Genomic DNA, 19,177 nt, shown 5'->3' with positions numbered 1-19,177 from the left:
CATACCGCTTAATTATACAACATAAATTAGTCAGATACACTGAAGAAATCAAAGTAGCCCCAAACACTATGTGCACGGTAACTAAGATTAAAGCTTGTTTACACCAGTTTAGTTGTTTATGTTTATATGGTCAAAAGAATTAAGCATTGGGTATTTAAGTCTTAATCATTGATCTTGTATTTTACAAAATAAAAGAATTACGGTTGATGAGTATAGTTTAGCACATCTCATCGTATGTGTAACAGAGCTCAAGCTTGCAATATGTTTGAAAGACAAGTATCAATTTATATCTGCAATCAACTACGATATATAGCAAAAAGACACACAGACCGACACACACACACACACACACACACACACACACACACACACACACACACACACACACACACACACACACACACACACACACACACACACACACACACACACACACACACACACACACACACACACAATGCCCATCCGCTACAGTGTAGTATTTAATAGCCAATTACCCTCTGGGCCACCCCTCTATTACTTTGGACAGACACAGAGACATACCACCGCCACCCAATACTTCAGCAGTATTGATTGGTTGACCTTTGAACTTAGGAGTGGAGTCATTACTGCAGAGTCATGCGGGGCCTGACATTCACACCGCAGGATGGGAACATTCTACATTGCTGGATAATTACTGGCATGAATGGTTTCCAAAAGCAAACATAATTAGATCTGGGATAGGGGGACTTTGTGGACAGCAGTTCTAAGATGGAGGAGGTAGACAGAGGAGACATGAGGTAATTTGTTGATTTTCCCTCCCCCCTGCATCTAAATAGAATATTTCTCAGGTTTGATTTCACTCCCAGACCACTGTGTGACTTTACAGTAAGTTTACTGACATGCATTAAAAGTGTTTAATAGAAGTAAATGGGCCTCAGGTTTAATTAAGGTAAACCTGTAGGTCTTTCTAGACTAGTCTCACATTGCCAGTCATCTCACGGTGTCAGCGCTGGAGTATCTATTCAGGTATAGGGGGAAAATGTTCTGGCTTGTTTGTATTTCTTTAAATCAATCACAACTGTCCTGGGCGGTGCTAAGACCCGATAGTTGAAATAGTGAGAGGGGAGGGACATCCGGCGCAAGACGGATGTCAGGCTTTATCCCAGCAATGTACATCGGTTGAGCCAGACTATTCTAGACTGATCCTGTCTCCCCTCCAGCCAGTGGGTTATAATATCAAACTAACAAAAAAAATCCATACAGAAAATGTTACCTGTGGACCAATGACGTGGAAGGTCTCCTCAGCATGTACACAGGTAATCTCCAGAGGCTCTGTCCCCGACACATGGCACAGCAGCCGACACGTCTGAAGGCAGAGACACACAGGGGGAAACGGTGATTAACTGGAAGTGCTTTTGAGGTTTGAAAGTTATACTGCAGGAATTTGATAATAAAATTTGCTGTAAATACAACCTGGCTACAATCATAGGTGATCATACCTATTTGTTTCAGTGGATGAATTATATATTTATAGGTTTATACAGTAACCTTATCACTGCATTGTCATTTTTTCAGGTTTACATTTACACATAAACCTGTAGAAATGTATGTTTTTCACCTTTTATTTGTGGTTTCAGCATGATGGAAAACACACATTTAGCTTTTGTTTGTGTGTGTGTGTGTGTGTGTGTGTGTGTGTGTGTGTGTGTGTGAGTAATGAGTGAATCTTCAGGCTACATCTTTAAGAAAAGGTTTCACACTGAAAGAAGTTTTGTGTACTTTTATAAATTAATCTGAAGAAAATCTTAATCTTTTAAAAAAAAGAGTACCTTTACTCTTACACAATGTCTCTTTTCAAACTGAACTGTACGTTCTGTTTGTTAGGGTCAATAGCAAAGGCATGACAAAGCCAGCATGTCAGTTTCTGTTCAGTGTTTGCATAACAAAGCCACATGTTGACTTTCATTTGGATTTGGAGGATTAGAAGTGTAATATATGTGTTGTATGTGCTGTGCTGTATGTGTTTGCTTGCACATAAATTTCAATGTTTTTTACCTACTTTGTAACTCATGGCAAACTTTTTTAGCCCTTTCTTTCTTTTCTTTTTTTTTCAGCCCCCCTGAAAGTGTAACATTCCAAAACTAAAACCAAAAAGTGTACCCCTCCTCCACACTGTGTCCCAACAGATATCTTCAACATGTATAGCAGCTAAGTCCCTATGCCATGTGGCTTCTACTGGTAATCGTTTGCCAGAATCAGAAATAAATTTGTAAAGTTTAGAGAACCTCCCTCGTGTTAGTTCCATTGAGGCTAATATTATATGAAGAGGATGTGTGCGGAGTGGTGATCCCCATGGGATACCATATGCCCTCATGGCTGACCTTAACTGCAGGTAGAAGAAAAAGATGATCCCGAAAGCACATACTCAGCCTGTAAATCATTAAAGGCTCTTAAGCCATGGTCACAATACAGGTCTTTTAAAAGATAAACTCCCCTGTTCTTCCAAAATGGGAATGAAAAAGGTATATTGCCCTTAAGAAGTGAAACATTGTTGAAAATTGGGAGTGATTGTGCCATTTGGGATCTGCACGCACGTTTCATTACAATACGGAAAGTTGTGAGTAGAAATGAAATTATAGGGCCTAAATGTAATTTGGCTTTTTTCAACGGTATGTAGGAATACACTAGGTCCTGCAGTCTGTGAGGTAGCGACAAATTTTCCTCAATTGGTCTCCAAGAGACTGAAGAACCAGGATTGAACCAAATAGATAGAGGGTGTAACACAAAGGACCGAAAATACGTCTTAAAATCTGGGGAAGCCAGCCCTCCCTGTGCCTTGCCTCGTTGAAGAATTGTGAGTTTTAAACGAGGCCTATTTCCTTTCCATATGTATTTAGATATTAATGAGTGAAGTTTTTCCCAGTAGCCAATAGGAGGGATAAGAGGAATCATAGAAGAGTAAAAGTTAACATAAGGTAGTACATCCATTTTGAATCCAAGGTAGTGAATTTGGGAGATTTGACCAGTGTTCAAAGTCCTTCTCTATACGCTTGTATATACCTTGAAAGTTTTGTGCTGAAATAGAAGGCAAAGAAAGGAAGATATCAACGCAGAGATACCTGAAACTCTTGACTATTGGTATGTGGGTGGGCAGGGGAGTTTTGAGATGTAACAATATTTAAATGCACCAGTGCTGACTTTGTCCAGTTAATTTTGTAACCAGAAGACAAGCTAAATGAATCAAACATGGAAAGCAAATGTGGAACTGAGAAACCTGTCATGCCTACATAGAGAAGGATATCATCAGCATACAATGATATCCGATGATTTGTATTACAAAATGTGATGGGATGCACTGACAGATGAAGATTTTCTGAGCCAGTGGTTCGAGGGAGAGGGCAAATAGTAGCGGTGAAAGAGGGCAGCCCTGACGAGTTCCCCTAGACACTGGGAACTGGGCACAGCAAAAATTGCCAGTGTTGATGAATGCTAAGGGATTTGCAGATAACATTTCACCATACTAATGAATTGTGCACCTAGCCCAAATGTATCCAAAGTAGCCCAAAGATAGTCCCATTCCAACCTATCAAACGCTTTCTCGGCATCCAGTGATAGAACCGAGCAGGCTACTTGCCGCATGAATAATGTGCAGCAGGCGACGCATGTTATCCGATGCTAGTCGAGTTTTAATAAAAGCGGTCAGATCATTATGTATAAGTTTTGTTAGATGTACCTCTAATCGAGCTGCAAGCGCTTTAGCATATCATTTAATATCTCCAATAAGAAGGGAAAGAGGTCTATAATTACCACATTGAGTCAAATCTTTATTTGGTTTGGGAAGCCCTGTAATTATGGCTGTGTTAGCACTAATATAAAAGGTCAAATCTGAACTTCACTACAGTTATTATTGGTGTATTTATTTTTTAACCAGTTGAACACCTCTACTAGATGGCATTACCATCAACCTCTCCCAGCCTCCATGCCCCCGCTTACCTCTACCAGCTGCTCCTTCTGCTCGGTGAGCTTGCGCGAATACTCCGCCATCGCCTCCAGGTTTCCCTCGGCACCTGCTGCTTTGAGAGCCCGTAGAGGCAACTGCTCCCCGTGAACTTTGAGCAAGTCAGAGGCACGAATGACTGCCACCTTATGGAGCTGGAGGAGGAATCAGAGATCACATAGTATAAGAAGAGGTGGGAGTAATGGAGGCTGGATAAAAGAAAAATAAAGGTGAGTGAGAGGCATGCATGAGGGTGGATTTTGAGGAGGCAAAGAAAAAAGAAGAGGAGCAGAAGTGACACAATGACATAGTTGAGTTGACAGAGAGAAGCTGAAAAGTGATGAAAACCAGCTACAGAGGCAGAACATCTAGTGAGAAACATTCCAGTCATGTCCGTGTCTCTCTCTACATCTATTCAGACTCAGAGGGCAGACGGGCAGAGCAGAGACAGACTGCTGCTCACCTCACGTCTGAGGTCACTGATGCTCTGGCATGTCTTCAGGATGGCCACCTCCATGTCCTCTGTGGCTTCTTTGGCATGGAGAGACTGCTGCTCCGGTGAGACGGAGAGAGGAAGAGGGGAATAAAACATGAGACCCAACATGGTTTTACAGGCCCACACACACAAATGTACATTATTATCTGTAAAAGTATGGCAACAGGAAAAGACTGGATTGGAAAATTAACTTGGGGGTTCATAACATGATTTGTGACCTATTATGTTCTAAATATGCAAAAATAGTTGGGAATTTCAACATCCAATTTTGTATAATCAAACTACAATGATTCAAACTAATAATTAAATTTAAATATTTTACAACAATTTTCAAAATGTCATATTTTCAGACCTATTAGTCTAATTGTAATAAAAACTATACATTATACTAAATTTTCCACAACAAGAATTAATACCACAAATGCAGAACACCCAACAATAAATGCAAATCCAGACGCGTTCTGTACAATATAAAAACTTTGCAGTGTTCTGGTCTTTTCAATTCTCCAAATGGCCTTAAATTGTCTAGATTCAAGTCTAGATTTAAAGTTTACAATGAGAAACTGCAAAATGACTCCAAAGTCCAACAATTTCGAAGGCGTAGGAGACTTTGTTGAATGGCAGCAAGACACGGAACACTACCTACGGAACACAACGTGATGTTTCTCTCTCGGCTGAATGAGCCATGTGAAAAATGGTTACACAGGTGGGTTATTATGCTCTGTTGTTCCACAAATTATGTATGAAAAGAAATTGGCAAAAAGAATGACTAGGTGACCCAGGGAGGGAGTCTTAATGTGCGTTTGTGTCTGTGTAACGTGTGTGTGTGTGTGTGTGTGTGTGTGTGTGTGTGTGTGTGTGTGTGTGTGTGTTGAACAGACACTGTCTGCTATATAAAATGGCACAAACAAGATATTAAATATTACATTTTGTTTATAACCTCACAATCTCCTCATCATTTCTTAAACTAACAACAGTAATGCAAACAACATCTCTTCTTCTTTGCTTGGATAACTCTGTTTTGCATCTAATTATCATACTTATCTTTTACAAGTGACTTACAGATAAGCTACTTATTATTATTCCTTTCATGGTAGCATATGTTTTTTATGAATATTCCTGTAGGTGTATGTGCATCTGTGCGAGCGTGCCTGCTTGTGCCAACATACCGCCTCAACCCAGGCGTTCACCAGCTGCTGGGTGTCCTGACGCGCCAGCTGGCACAGACCAAGGATGGCCTGCCGCTGCTCGTGGCTAGTGTAGGCTGAATCAGTAAAGTCCTCTGTTCGCTCCACCAGTGCCTCCAGCTGGCTGCCCATGCTCTGGGGGGACAGGGAGTACAGGTTCTCCCGCAGGCACTCCACACTGGACTGCAGGAGGGGGGAGCGGAGGAGGGTTGGGAATTAGGAATGAGTTAAAGGATTGTTTTAAAGATTGAGGTGGGAACACATGAGATTTTTACTAACCAATGTCCTGAGGGAAAACATAACTTATTATCTCATTATCATGATGCACTTGACCTCATCATTAAATAACAAGGATTGTGTGATGCTTAAGAGTCACATTGGGCCATCAAACAGCATCTCAAGTACACAAACATGAAAGCTAATGCCTTTTTCCCCCTGTTTTTTTATGTGTCCTCAGATGACAGGTTTACATAAGCTTTTAGTTCAACTCTGCCATTAAGAGCTATGAAGCCATTTATTAAAAGCAATATGCAACTCCGGGCCCTTTCATTAAAATACTTTCTTCTTCTTTTATCTTCATGGAAAAGACACCTTCAAAACATGTTTTGTTGTTGGTTTTCTTTCATTTTCCACTGCACAAGGTGGAGGGAAAAGATTAGTCATAGTGATGTAGGTTTATGGTGATTTCACATAACCATATTAACCAAATCATAAAATAGATACAGAATCAATTTGTAGGAAAAGACACGAGTTACATTTAAAGCTGTTTCATCAAACACAGTGAATGCTAAATGCTGCAACCACAAATCAACACTCTGCTTAAAACCATGGTCTTTCTTATTAATATTTAATAGATTGTAACTGCCTCTTTTTTTTAAAGTGATTTTTAAACAGTTAAAAAAAAACTTGTTCAGTATGATACTTCACCCACAAGAGGATCATGACTTAACTTCACAGACACCTTCACTAAGTCCAACCTCTGACCCTACCTTGAAGTCCTTGATGCCGTTATAGATGCTGGCAGGAAGGATCTTGTTCTCCCCACAGCTCCGTGCCTCTGTGACTATCTCGATGACCTGCTCCAGGGCACAGCGCATCCGGTGGAACACGGCGTCCTTGTTGATCCGCGCTGACTCGCAATCTGGGTGCCTCAGGCAAGTCTTTGGAAGGAATTTGATGTGAAAGGTCAAAGCTCGTGCCCTCCTCTAGTCTTTTCAACTTTTACCCTTTTCATATTTTACAACCACGATTATTCACTCTCTTTGGTGTTTTATGATTATATGACTTTGAGTTTTGAGTATTACCACTGACTGCAGCATTTGAGAAGGCCTTACATGTTTAAGCTTGACATAATCCATAACCCTTGCCCAAAGGTCCAGTGTTTACCTTGGAGGCTGTGAGGAGCATCATGGTGCATTTCTCCAGCACTGCTCTGGCTGCTGCCATCCGTGCTTTCTTCTTCTCATCCTTCAAGTCCTACAACACACACACACACACACACACACACACACACACACACAGTAATGGGTGGCTTAACTTCAGTTGCAACTTCTATGAACTCCCTAGGCCGAATGACATGAAGCATCAAAAGTATGCAACAAATCTCTTTCATGCTGGTATGAAGGAACATACAAATGTGACACGTGACACAGATTCCTCTCCAAGTTTACACACACACACATGAAACTTCCTAGGTTAATTGTCTCCTAATAAAAATAGATGCTACCACAATAGGAAAGAAGATGAAGCTTCTATAACCTGCTGCACCCCCTCTATGTATTCCAAACAGAAATAGACAGCTTGAATTAGGTATTTGGGGATTTAGAAAAGGCAGTTGAATCCACTCCTCTACCATTACTTCACTGTAGATTACAAAGACAATGTGATCATCTGTCATTATTTTTGCCTCTGTGCTCGTCTGGCTTTAAAAGACAAAGATGGTAGATTTGGGGCTGTGTGCATGTGTGTTCCTGAAAGCGCGTGAGTGGGAGTGAATATGGCACCAAAAAAAAGATAACAGGGTGAAAATTGAGGAAAGGGAGCATTAGCTGCGTTGCGTTGACATGACGTGTATTTCAAAACACGTGCCCTATACGTATAAATTCAGAAAGAGGGATGGTCGATCCTCTCTCTCTTTCGAGATATCACAGCCAGTGCACTTTACATCAGCTTCTGCAGGCAAAGCGCTTTAGCTGCAGAAGCTAAACATATGCATCAAAGAAGGATTAGCCGTCTTTGACAGAGCAAAGTTAGAAACCCTAAGTTGGACTGTTTTTCTAAAGCTTTAAGCAAAAGTTTTATTTAGCAAATTTGCCAAACTCTAAGCTGATATATTGCAGAGAGAATGCTTCGCTTAGGTCAGTTCATATCAACATTTAATCGTGATGTAAAGAGTGTTTGAGGAGTAGGGGTCATAACTGACCTGCCAGTTCTTTTATGGATTGAGACTTAATTGAGAAAAATAATAGATACAGAACAAAATATTTGTAGAAATAAGAGAAGCATGAAGAGGCCTTGTTAATTCACTGTTTGATTTTTTGGGAAGAATAAATATTTGACGCTTGAATTATTGATTTATACCATGTTTAGAAAAACACTGATTGTTGGAAGATAACATCTGCATGAATAAACAAAATGTGTCTGGTGTTGCAGAAATGAAGAGGCAAATTACTGCATGTTAAACCAAAATATATTTAAATGTTAGCCACATATGCATTTCATTTATTGAAAGAATGTAATAGTGTGCTGATGATTTTGACAATCTTAAAACTTTAAGAGAGTTGGTTTCTTCACATGCTACTCACATTCTGTCTGTCTCCAGTGAGGTGGGCAAACTCCACCATCTCGTTGCCAAACTGACTGAAAATCTGAACAAATTCCTGGAAGGTGCTGACTCTTTCCAGATGGTCGAGCGTAACCAGGACCTGAGAGGAGTGAAACGATCAGAGTAGTACAGTGCAGAAGTGCTAAAACAACAGAGAATATCATGTTTATATCCCACGAGTGAAGCCTTACCTTACAACAGAAACAAGAATAAAAGTTACTGGACTGTGATTATTTTTTTACATTCTATTTCTTTGTTATTTCAGAGCTCCCTTTTGTAGTATTAATGTCTCAATGTGAATTTAATTATATCAATGATATCCTAAAATAAAACCAGCGGAATAAGTAGTTCCTAACCTGCATTTTAGTTAATAGTAGTCTATGTACAGTAGCTGCTCATTTAGCTGCCGAGGGTAGGCTAGCTGGCAGTGCTGACGCAGCAGCTTTTATCCACGCCAGATAAGGAGGAGGAAGACATGTAATTGTGTTTGCCAGTAATGGAGAACAGGGGGCTGTCGACTGTCTCTCCAAACAAGGCTAACCAGTCATGATTAGGCCCCGTTTCCATTCTTAGCTCAGTCTACGGCTACATCCATATCACACTGTCTGGCTAAGAGCATATCCAGGTACGATTGAGAGAGACAGTCTCTTGCTCTGTGTTTTTATGTTATCGCTAAATGTGCAGCTTCCCTCCAATTACCTCCAGAGTACTCCTTGAGAGAGCCAGTGCTTATCTATTCGGAAATAAAGGACTCAAGATTGAGTTTGCTTAGGTGTGTGTGAATGTATGTATGTATGTATGTATATATATATATATATATATATATATATATATGTGTGTGTGTGTGTGTGTGTGTGTGTGTGTGTGTGTGTGTGTGTGTGTGCGCGCGTGCGTGCGTGCGTGCGTGCATGCGTGCGTGCGTGCGTGCCTGCCTGCCTGCCTGTGTTTGTGTGCATGTGCAAGAGAGACCTAAGCAACAGAGTGTATGCATATCCTTAAAGGTTGTGTGACATCTCACATTTGCACGTCTCACCTTGTTGCGTGATGTGATTATCTGTTTGATGACGATGCGGTCAGCCAGGACAAGGACTTTGGTGACTGAAGAGAGGAGCAAGCGGGCAGCCTTCACCATCCCTGTCCTATCACTGAACACCGTGACACGTCCATCTGACTGGGATGGCAAAGCTGATCCCACATCGGTCAGCTGGGCTATGGCATCACCTGCAAGAGAGGAGAGAAGGGTACTGAGAAGAGTTCAGCAACAGAGCTAGACTGATAAACTGGCTGGAACAATAAACTGTGAATATAGGGATGCAACAATACAACTTTCTCTATATCAGGCTTCCTCACTGCATGGAGCTCACTGGGATCAAACATAACTTTAAACATGACAACCTAAAACATACTTTCTTATGGTCTTAAAGAGTTACTGTCTGTCTGTAAGATGATTCAGGAAGTGCCAGTTGGGGAGGCTGGCTCAGGACATGCTGGAGGGTTTACATATCCCATCTGGCCTGAGAACGTCCTGGGATTCCCTCGGAAGAGCAGGAGGATGTGGCTGGCCAGAAAGAACTTTATGCTACTTTGCTTTGCCTGCTGTCACTGAGATCTGAACCCAGACAAGAGGCAGAACATGAAAAAGATGGGCGGTCAACTGACCAGACCGACTAAGTAGGTCAGACAACACTACGGCACAATGTTCTTCCAATCTGGTACTCTTCAGCTCTGGGAGAACATATCGTCCTAGACAGGCTGAAACACAACTGTACTTTATTCAGCACAGTGGTACAACAGTTACACTAGCCTGTCCCAAGCACTACTGTCATGCTTTCTGCGTGACGTGAGACAACTAAGGCCCTCAAATACAATTGGCAAACATGCCAGAGCAAATTCATATTCCAACTTTCTCTCTTTCTAACCTGCTCTTACTAGCCCTAGAAAGGCAAGAATACAGAGTTTTTTTAGGCTTAAAATCCCATCACCAAAATAGTCCCTATCAAGAGAAAAATGTCCAGAGTTAAGAGCGAGAGGGAGGTGGAGAACAATCTCTAAAAAAAAAAAAGAGAGCTTAGAAAGGAGGGGGAAGGGGATAGAGCGAGGTCTCTATCGTGTCATGCAGCTTGGCTGTCTCTTGCTTTGGCTGGTCCTTTAAAAGAAGCAGCACTGACGAACTGATTGCATCCGACAGGCTGCTTTTCAGTGCCAGCTCCGTTAACCAGTTAAAACATCTAGGCCTGGCTCACAAAGAATGCTGCTCAACCTCTTTACACTAGCGGGTTGGAAAGCAGAGGGAACCAACTCTCCTCTCTAAATCCCAAAATATGGATGGTATGGAGGATGGATTTTAATGACCTTAGATGTAAAACAGAGCTATCCCACTTGTCCCTTAGTTATCATATGTACTTGAGACCTTTGTAGCTTCTTTTCACTGTAAAAAAAAAAACAGTTTGTGTTTCTACATGGGAAATCATGCGTCAGGTGTAATGAATTCTATGAATTTATTATTCATAAGTGAAAACTTGAAAGGCCAATCCTTGATGTGTTGTTACAGTGCTTGCAGGCAGTCAATCTTGCATGACTCAATGGATGGCAATGTCTGTCTGTCTGTTGGTGGATTGCGATGAAAGCTGATACAAAAAATAATGTACCCTTTTCATCTAGCACCATCACCAGGTCAACAATTTGTCTAATACTTTGGTTTATACCTTCAAAACTATTACCATTCCCATCAGCTTGAGCTGTACTTTGTGTTTAGTGCTAATTAAGAAACGTTAGCATGCTAACAATGCTAAACTGAGATGGGGAACATGGTAAACGTATATCTCTGCTACACATCAGCAGGTTAGCATTTAGCTCAAAGCACCACTGTGCCTCAGTACAGACTCACAGAACTGCTAATATTGCTGAAGACTTGTTTCTGTATCATTTATATCTCATTCATGATTGAAAAGTTAAAAAGGCCAATCCTTGATGTGTTGGTACAGCGCTTCGAGGCAATCGTATCCCCTTTTTTTGGCTAGACAAGAAGGGCCAGTGCTATAAACCCAAAAGTCTGTCACTGAGCAAATGAGCGATGAAGTTACACTATTGGTCGGAGTGAGTGATGACATTGGTCGAGTTGGAGCTTCCTTATTGGCTGTTGTTTCAAAATGAATTGTGCACACAGTCGGTCAGTCTTTCTTTGCCTCTGTGTTGCGATCAATCAGCAGATTTATGTCCTACGCTGTTGTTGATGTTGCTGCCACCGCCATTTTAATGCGTGTGTGTGAGTTGAGTTAAAACTCAGATTAGATAAACTACTCAAATAACAAGGAGGAGTACACATTATGAACAAAGCAAAAATGTTAAAATAGAACCATCTGAAAGTAGCGCAAGGAAACGACGCCACTGGGACTTTAGTTTCACTTTCAGTTTCTGGCGGAGATATTAACATCAATGCACTAAAATGAGCAGAGAAGAAATAAACAGTAAAGTTGTAAGGTGTTAGGAAATGTACAGTGTAGGAAATGTACAGTGTAGGTTTCAAAGAAATACTACTGGGACAACTCATATAAATTCATATAACTCATATAAATTTGATATCGGAATTCATCGGAAGTCATGTAATAGACACCACCGCCGTCTATCTGTGACAATTTGCCCACAATTAGGCACATTAACCAGACATGGTCCAGCCATACACTAGGTTGCTAGTTAGTCCAGTATTTTAAATACTCACACACTGTATGTGCTATGACTTTATTTTGACCCTAACTACTGTCTTATCTTGAATCTTTCTCAGGGAGAAAGAAAAAGTGAATCAGAAGCATGCAAATGTGATAATGACACTGTGAGACTGAGTGAAAGAGACAGTGACAGAGATTCAACACAGATTGCCTTCACTGACCTGCCTCATTGAATCTCTCCACCGCTCTGATGACGGGTAACATCTAATTAAACTAGTGCTTTCAGCCTGCCTTTATTTCATTTATTATAGCACACAAGGCTGAAGCCTGCCTGATTAAACTCTCCCTGCGGCTAGGTATTAGACAAATGCCAATCCTTCACTAACTAGCCCCTCTCTCTCCAGGAGACTTAAAGCCTCTTAAAAGGCTTTCTTTTTTCATCCCAGAAGATGTCTCCCTTTTTTAATGGTCAGGGATACAAAAAGTATTGGAAACAGTTGTACAGTGTCTGATAGAAAAAGTGCATGTGAAAACACCTCCCTAAGAGGAAAGTGAGAACTAGAATAAATTAGTCGCAGTGAGCACACACACACACACACACACACACACACACACACAAACACACATCTAGACATTTGCACACATACACACACACTTCACTTGGCCTCACCTAGACACACACATTCACACGCACATTTTCTCATCAGTCTATTCTCCCCCTCCCAGCAGTGCTCTTTGTGTGAGTTTTAGCTGTCTTAACAAATCAATGCTGTGTGAGGATTAAATGCTTTGCTACCCAAGCTGGATCTCCCAACATAAACCTATTATCACTGTGTTGTGTCTAAATTCTTATCCAATGTGATATTGTTTCTGGTCTGTTCTGGAGAAGGCTAAATGAGTTCCTTGTTTTGCCTGATAAGAACGAAGTTTCCAGATACAAATACGCAAGCGGTGACAACTATCTAAACGAAGAATTGTAAGAAAGTTCAGATAGACAGGAAGATACAGGTTGATGTGTGTCTTGAGTGTGTATTTTTAGACTGCAAAATGTTACAAGAAAGTGTAAAAACATGGTGAGAAACACATTTCTGACAAAACCATCACCTCTTCTTTCTTGGGTTTAATAAAAGCTGACATTCTTGTTCCTTCACGCTGATTGTCACTGTTTCCACCCCTCCTACAAACCTCTGTACCTCTTTGTCTCTCTCAGTTGTTTACTGTTTTACACTTGATATATCCATATATCCACCAAACAGGTTATCTTTTCAGAATCACAGAAGGATGGAGCCTCTTGCAGTGCACATTGGGTGAGAGGCAGAATGGGAATGAAAGTGCAGAAATGCAGATGTTGGAAGAAATCTAAAACTACAACTTCTTCAATCTCTCCAACAGCTTGATGCATAAAGTCTCCGGGAGCCTTCTATCAGAATCTATTATGCAGTGCTTTCCAAGCCAGAGCAGACACATTCATTCCCACCTTCTATGCAGCACTTTTTTCAGCCTTTACTTCGTAATAACAACAATTTCTCTAGAACACTCTGGAGGTCCTCTGGTGTAATACTGTCAGACAGCCGGGCTGTCAAGACAAATCAAAACTTGCTCAAATTTGATAACGCTGTGAAGCCTGAAGGTGATGCCTGATGCTTTATGAAACTGTCAGTTTGTCTTAACAAATAAACACTTATACGTCTTAATGGCTGACCAGCTCCAACACCCTCAATGGCAATTTCTGAACACCATAAAGCCATGGCCATGCTTATGACAGAAAGATGCAGTACCCACTATGAATAAGTCTGTAGCATGAAGCACCCTCACATAGTTTTACAACATAAATTTGTGACCACAAAATAGGTGCCATCTCTATCTACTCCAAAAGAGAAACACTTGACAATTCATTGAGTTTAAGGGCAGCAATTTGAGGAAATGTCAATTACATAATAAGATTCAGCCAAAGAGGCCTACCTGCTCTGCGTGCCTCGAAGCAGGCTTGACCCATCTCATCCTTGAGCTCTTGGTTCTCTGTGGCAATGGCCTCCCCGACAGTGACAAAACGTCCCACAGCCACACTCACTGCCTGACCCACCCTGTGTATGGCTGCCAGGGTGCGCTCTGACTTCTTTGGCTTGTCTTTATGGTTGATCAGAGTGGTGATCTGCAGGAATTGTGTGGAGAAGGAAAACGAGAAAGCCAGACATTATTTATGTAGGAAGACACACACTTTGTTGTAGTCAGTTATTTAAGCACTTGCATAGTTAGGTACTTTATAGATACTTTTGCAATGAGCCATCTTAAAGCCTAGAGGAAGATAAAAAAAATACACAAGTACACAATCTAGAATCATAACTTCTTGTTCTATAGTGAAAGTATGCTGCTATTATATCCAAACAACATCTTTGATAAGGGAGCATGTTGAGTCTGAAGCTCACACTCCATTTGCTTATCAGGAGAGAGGAGTTTCCTGCCTGTACAGCTACAAGTGGCGATAACATTTTGAAAGACGCACATGGATAACCTACCATGCGTGTCTGAAAGACAGAAAGCATTTTTACAGCACAAACACGCACCCAATCTCCAACACACCTTACACAATATTTTATAAAATTTGAAATAAGAGCGGCAACAAACACAGCAGATGGGACATGCACGCACGTCTTCTGCGACATATACAAGACAGTCCACCACCGGGTACACGGAAACACACACACACACACACACACACACACACACCAGTGGGGCCTATTAGTGATAACTGAGGCTATGAATTATGAATGGGTGGAGCTAATTATCATAAATTATTAATTGACTGCTTTCACTCTCTCCAGCTGTTATCATTGTAGATCTGAGTGTGTGTATGTGTCAAACCATTTGGGTCAGGGAGTGGTGGGTGGTTTTTTTAATTGCTCCACAGCTTCAGGTGGTCCAAGTGAGGAACATTTGTCAGAAAAGTCTTTGTGGGCTACAGAACACACGCTGGTTCTGCACGGCTCAGACGGCAATCAGCACCCTGACACAGGAATGTAACACACAAGGCTTTCTGAATGAAAACCTTTAAAATGTGTTCAGATGTATCTGACAGTTTATAAACAATAAACCCTGAGATCTCATGCAAAGTTGACAACATTGCTATAGATCAGCACCTGGCAGACAGACAGACAGACAGACACACACAGACACACAGACACACACACACACACACACACACACACACACACACACACACACACACACACATTTTTGTTATCTGGGTCCTTCCTTAGCTTTGCTTTAAAATAAGACAAAATACAATTAGCATTAGGGAAATTAACTGACTAATTCAATACTTGATTAACAATTGACAAATTTCTACATTTGAGAACCCGAACCAGCAAATGTTTAGCATTTTGCTTAAAGAACTTAAACAATGAATCGATCAAAATAGTTATTTAATGTCTTTTAATGACTTATCGTTGCAACTCTACACCTGACAATTGTTTTCTTCAATCTATCGATTAATCATGTCAAGTCTGTAAAATGTCAGACAACAGTGAAAAGTTTCCATCACAATGACTTCAAATGTCTTATTATGGTCTTATATACTCACCACAAAAGGGGAATATAAACCTGCAATAAATGCCTCCAGAATCTGAATGCTATAAATGTAGCCGGAATCAGCAAACCTCTTGAGCTGCTGCCCTGTGGGACATGACCCACATTTAAACTGTACATCACACATCATCCATACTGACAGTTTCATCGCTGAGTTTCAAAGTTTTTTAAACTGATGTTGATGTTTAATGCTGCTTAAGTTGTTCCACTGAGTCTCCATGCTCATTAGTACTGTGCACAGCAAATATATGTCTAGTTGGATACAGAAAAAATTCAATATTGGGTCAGACTTTCCAACTTCAAATTGCTGAGAAGCAAATTAACTGGGAATGTTTGGCATAAGTTCTGCAGAGCACAGAAAAATATACTCCTTCAAGTCCTTGAACAATGAAGGTCACATCTATATACTGTATCAAAGTTCCAATGGTAGTTTGGCTCAATCACAAAAGACACATTCACTCTGATAATGGCACTGATCAATTTCTAATAAGCAAGCCTTACTTTCTATAAAATAACATAAAAGATGGTAATTGTAAAGTATCTGTGTTATATAAATCATGAAAAAGAGACATGAAGAAAAAAGGATAGAAAGAAATAGTTGTGACGTAAGGGAGCAAAATAAAAAACATTTAAAAAAAAAAAGAGTGGACCAACAAAGATGTTGCAAAGATGCTGCTCTTCTTCCACCATCCCTCTTCTATAACTTTTTAGTACCAATCTCACTGTCACTACGTTTCTCTAATATGTTTAGAGAAGTTGTAACTTGTTTTTTTTTATTGCTCTATAGCAAGATCTTGACCCTGAAAGTGCTCATAAACTTCTTTTGGTCCGACACTCGTCCCTTGATGAGCTGTCTTCTTTATCTCAGTATCAGAGCTTCCCTTCCTGTGGGCCCAGTGTTTTTCACTGACTCATCCACACAGAGTAGGCTACTACGTAGAAAACACAAACACCGGCAGGACATGATGTAGCCTAAAAGAAGGAATTAGGGCACAGTGACACATGATTCTATGTCATAAAATAGACTTTTGTTCAACATGAGGTGGCATTCATGTTATAAAAGAGACCTAATGGGCATTTCTGTGACGTAAAGATTCTGATGATTCAAGCATCTGACCCTGGCTTGCCCAGAGGACTCTGTGTCTTGTGTTCAACTGAAAGTGTGTATGCATGGTATTTTTATGTATGCAGGGTCCATGCATGATTGTTTTCCCAGATGACTTGTACAAACAAATGGTGACATGAACACTCATGCTGGCACTGATCCAGAAACTGGGGGGTGAGACCATTAGAGGGGAAACAAGCAAGAAAAGAGAAGAGGTAGGCGAGGCTGTGTGCTTGTGTCTATCTATCTCTCTGTGTGTGTGTGTGTGTGTGTGTGTGTGTGTGTGTCTACACTGCAGCAGATGAGCAGAGGGTGAAGTTAATTTAACAAGTTTAACACGTTGTGTCTGTGAAAGACAAACAGAATAAAAAAGTCTGTGAATTACAAAGAGAGGCAGGGAGGGAGAGAGAGAGAGAGAGAGAGAGAGAGAGAGAGAGAGAGAGAGAGAGAGAGAGAGAGAGAGAGAGAGAGCAGAGAATAACCACTGCCTGGAATTTCTTCCATTAGAGATTACTAGGTGGGGTACATTTACTGGGCTGTGCAAACAGGAACAGAGCAGGGTGGAGAGAGAACATAATATTGATACAGTGCCATCACAAAACAGAGGCCATTGTGTTTGTGTGTGTATCAGAGGAACTTGTGTCGGTTTCATTTTGCAGAGACAGAGAAAAATGCACATTCATTCTAGATGGGTTAGTGAAACACATTTTAAGTAAAAAGAACCAACAGTATTTCTTATTACTGCTTGGCATCAAGAGACATTTTTTGGATACCATAGTAAACAAGACTACAAATATGACCAGACATGCAATGCCAACTTTCAGTACTTCACATAATTTGATACTCAGTTCGATGGACACATTTCGGTCAATAACAGAAAAGTATTGATGTTCAAAACCTAGCTTCACTCCTTATAGACACCTGCTCAAACTGCATTCAGGCAGGCCAAAGGTTAGGAGTTTACTTAACATTTCACCGCAGTCTATTCATTTAAAATCTCTCCTCTCAGTTTTTCTCAGTCTTCATCTCTCTGTTTACACACACCGTCGCTATGCCATGCTGCAGTGCACTGCACAGCAGTGTTCGAATGCCAATAACCACTACCAACCAAGCAGCATGCCAGCATCAAAGCCTCCAAAACCCCACTGAGGATTTACACAATATAAAATCCGTGACATAAGCATAAATGTTGCTTTAGATGCAAAGTCAGACCTCCGGCAGATTTGTTTATTGACAGGGCTAACGGGTAGTGTCCCTGGTGCTATACCAGCTTGGATACAGAGGGGTTGGCTGGAAAGAAAAATGGCTTACTATCTAATGTAATAAATGTGGGGGTCAACTTGGAATGTGCATTCTGGTAAATTCAACAAATTTGATTATATTGACAAATATCCCGCTGTGTACGTTCCCACTGCTCCTACACACACACACACACACAGTTCTGTACATAATATCTTATAAAGTCTCTTTCACATTAACACAGCAGAGACTGTCTATCCCCTGCTTGTTACGTTCTCCCCTGGTACACAACCAGTCAATGCCCAACCATCCACCTCTCATCTCTTTGTTCCCCATAATTAGGAGGACAATTACAAGGCCATAAAAACGACATCAAGAGCTTACTCTGAGCAACACAATGCACTAACAGAGCCCACCCGTTGGCTAGCGGGAAATCTAGACTAACACCTCAAGGGCACAGTGATTGACTATAAATCAGAGGGTAACAAAAGCTGGAAACATTTGTGGCTGCCTCCCATGGCTACTGACAGTTTCGTTCAATGGCTATGCTGGAAGAAAGTTTGGTGTTATCCGAGTCATTCTTTCTCTCTGCCTGTTTTTTTTCTCTGCTCTGATTCTTGGATAATGCAATTGTATAAATGTGTAGCTAAACGAGTGCGTTTGTGAAATAACAATCCAGTTTACTCAAAACAGATCAATTCAAGGCCTCTTTCCCAGTGACGTCATCCTTGTCATTTAGTAACTGTGAGAAATCCTCCGCAAACAAAGGCAGCATGATAAAGGTGAGTGTGAACAAGCTCATCCTGGAGGCCTGACGGGGCTTTTATTAAACACACATTGCAGCCATTCATCACAATAATTGCTTGCTTGGCAAGTGTTACGTTGGCCTGCTTATTTGTCCGAATTATATCTCAGATTCCTTGAAGCTTTACTTGGCCTGCTGACGAGAGTTAACAACTCAAAAAGAACTTTTTTTTTTTCCAGAGCAAAGAGACTGAATATGAAGTTAGAAACAGAATCCTAGCAAAGAAACTCACATCACATTCAGCCATTAACTGTCAAGCTCAATAGGATTTCCACATGTAAATGTAGGAGTG

General features: G+C 40.9%; 1 protein-coding gene across 3 annotated transcripts in view; it reads right to left on the bottom strand.

Moving 5' to 3' along the window:
- Nucleotides 1-19,177, bottom strand: part of ctnnal1 (catenin (cadherin-associated protein), alpha-like 1) — a 50,524-nt gene that overhangs the window by 7,231 nt on the left and 24,116 nt on the right. For all 3 annotated transcript variants that reach the window (XR_004895368.1, XM_031323115.2, XM_035993090.1), the window contains exons 2-10: nucleotides 14,114-14,303; nucleotides 9,520-9,707; nucleotides 8,467-8,586; nucleotides 7,049-7,138; nucleotides 6,652-6,822; nucleotides 5,645-5,845; nucleotides 4,443-4,529; nucleotides 3,976-4,134; nucleotides 1,256-1,348 (exon numbers count right to left, since the gene is read on the bottom strand). Coding sequence is in view for 2 of the 3 variants with exons in the window: in XM_031323115.2 (XP_031178975.1) it covers nucleotides 1,256-1,348; nucleotides 3,976-4,134; nucleotides 4,443-4,529; nucleotides 5,645-5,845; nucleotides 6,652-6,822; nucleotides 7,049-7,138; nucleotides 8,467-8,586; nucleotides 9,520-9,707; nucleotides 14,114-14,303 (1,299 nt within the window). In the remaining variant the exon portion in view is untranslated. The remainder of the gene's footprint in view (nucleotides 1-1,255; nucleotides 1,349-3,975; nucleotides 4,135-4,442; nucleotides 4,530-5,644; nucleotides 5,846-6,651; nucleotides 6,823-7,048; nucleotides 7,139-8,466; nucleotides 8,587-9,519; nucleotides 9,708-14,113; nucleotides 14,304-19,177) is intronic.

The sequence above is a fragment of the Sander lucioperca genome, chromosome 16, assembly GCF_008315115.2.
Source record: "Sander lucioperca isolate FBNREF2018 chromosome 16, SLUC_FBN_1.2, whole genome shotgun sequence".
Classification (NCBI taxonomy): domain Eukaryota; kingdom Metazoa; phylum Chordata; class Actinopteri; order Perciformes; family Percidae; genus Sander; species Sander lucioperca.
The sequence above is the reverse complement of the archived record's forward strand: the minus strand, read 5'-3'. Positions and strand labels throughout refer to the sequence as shown.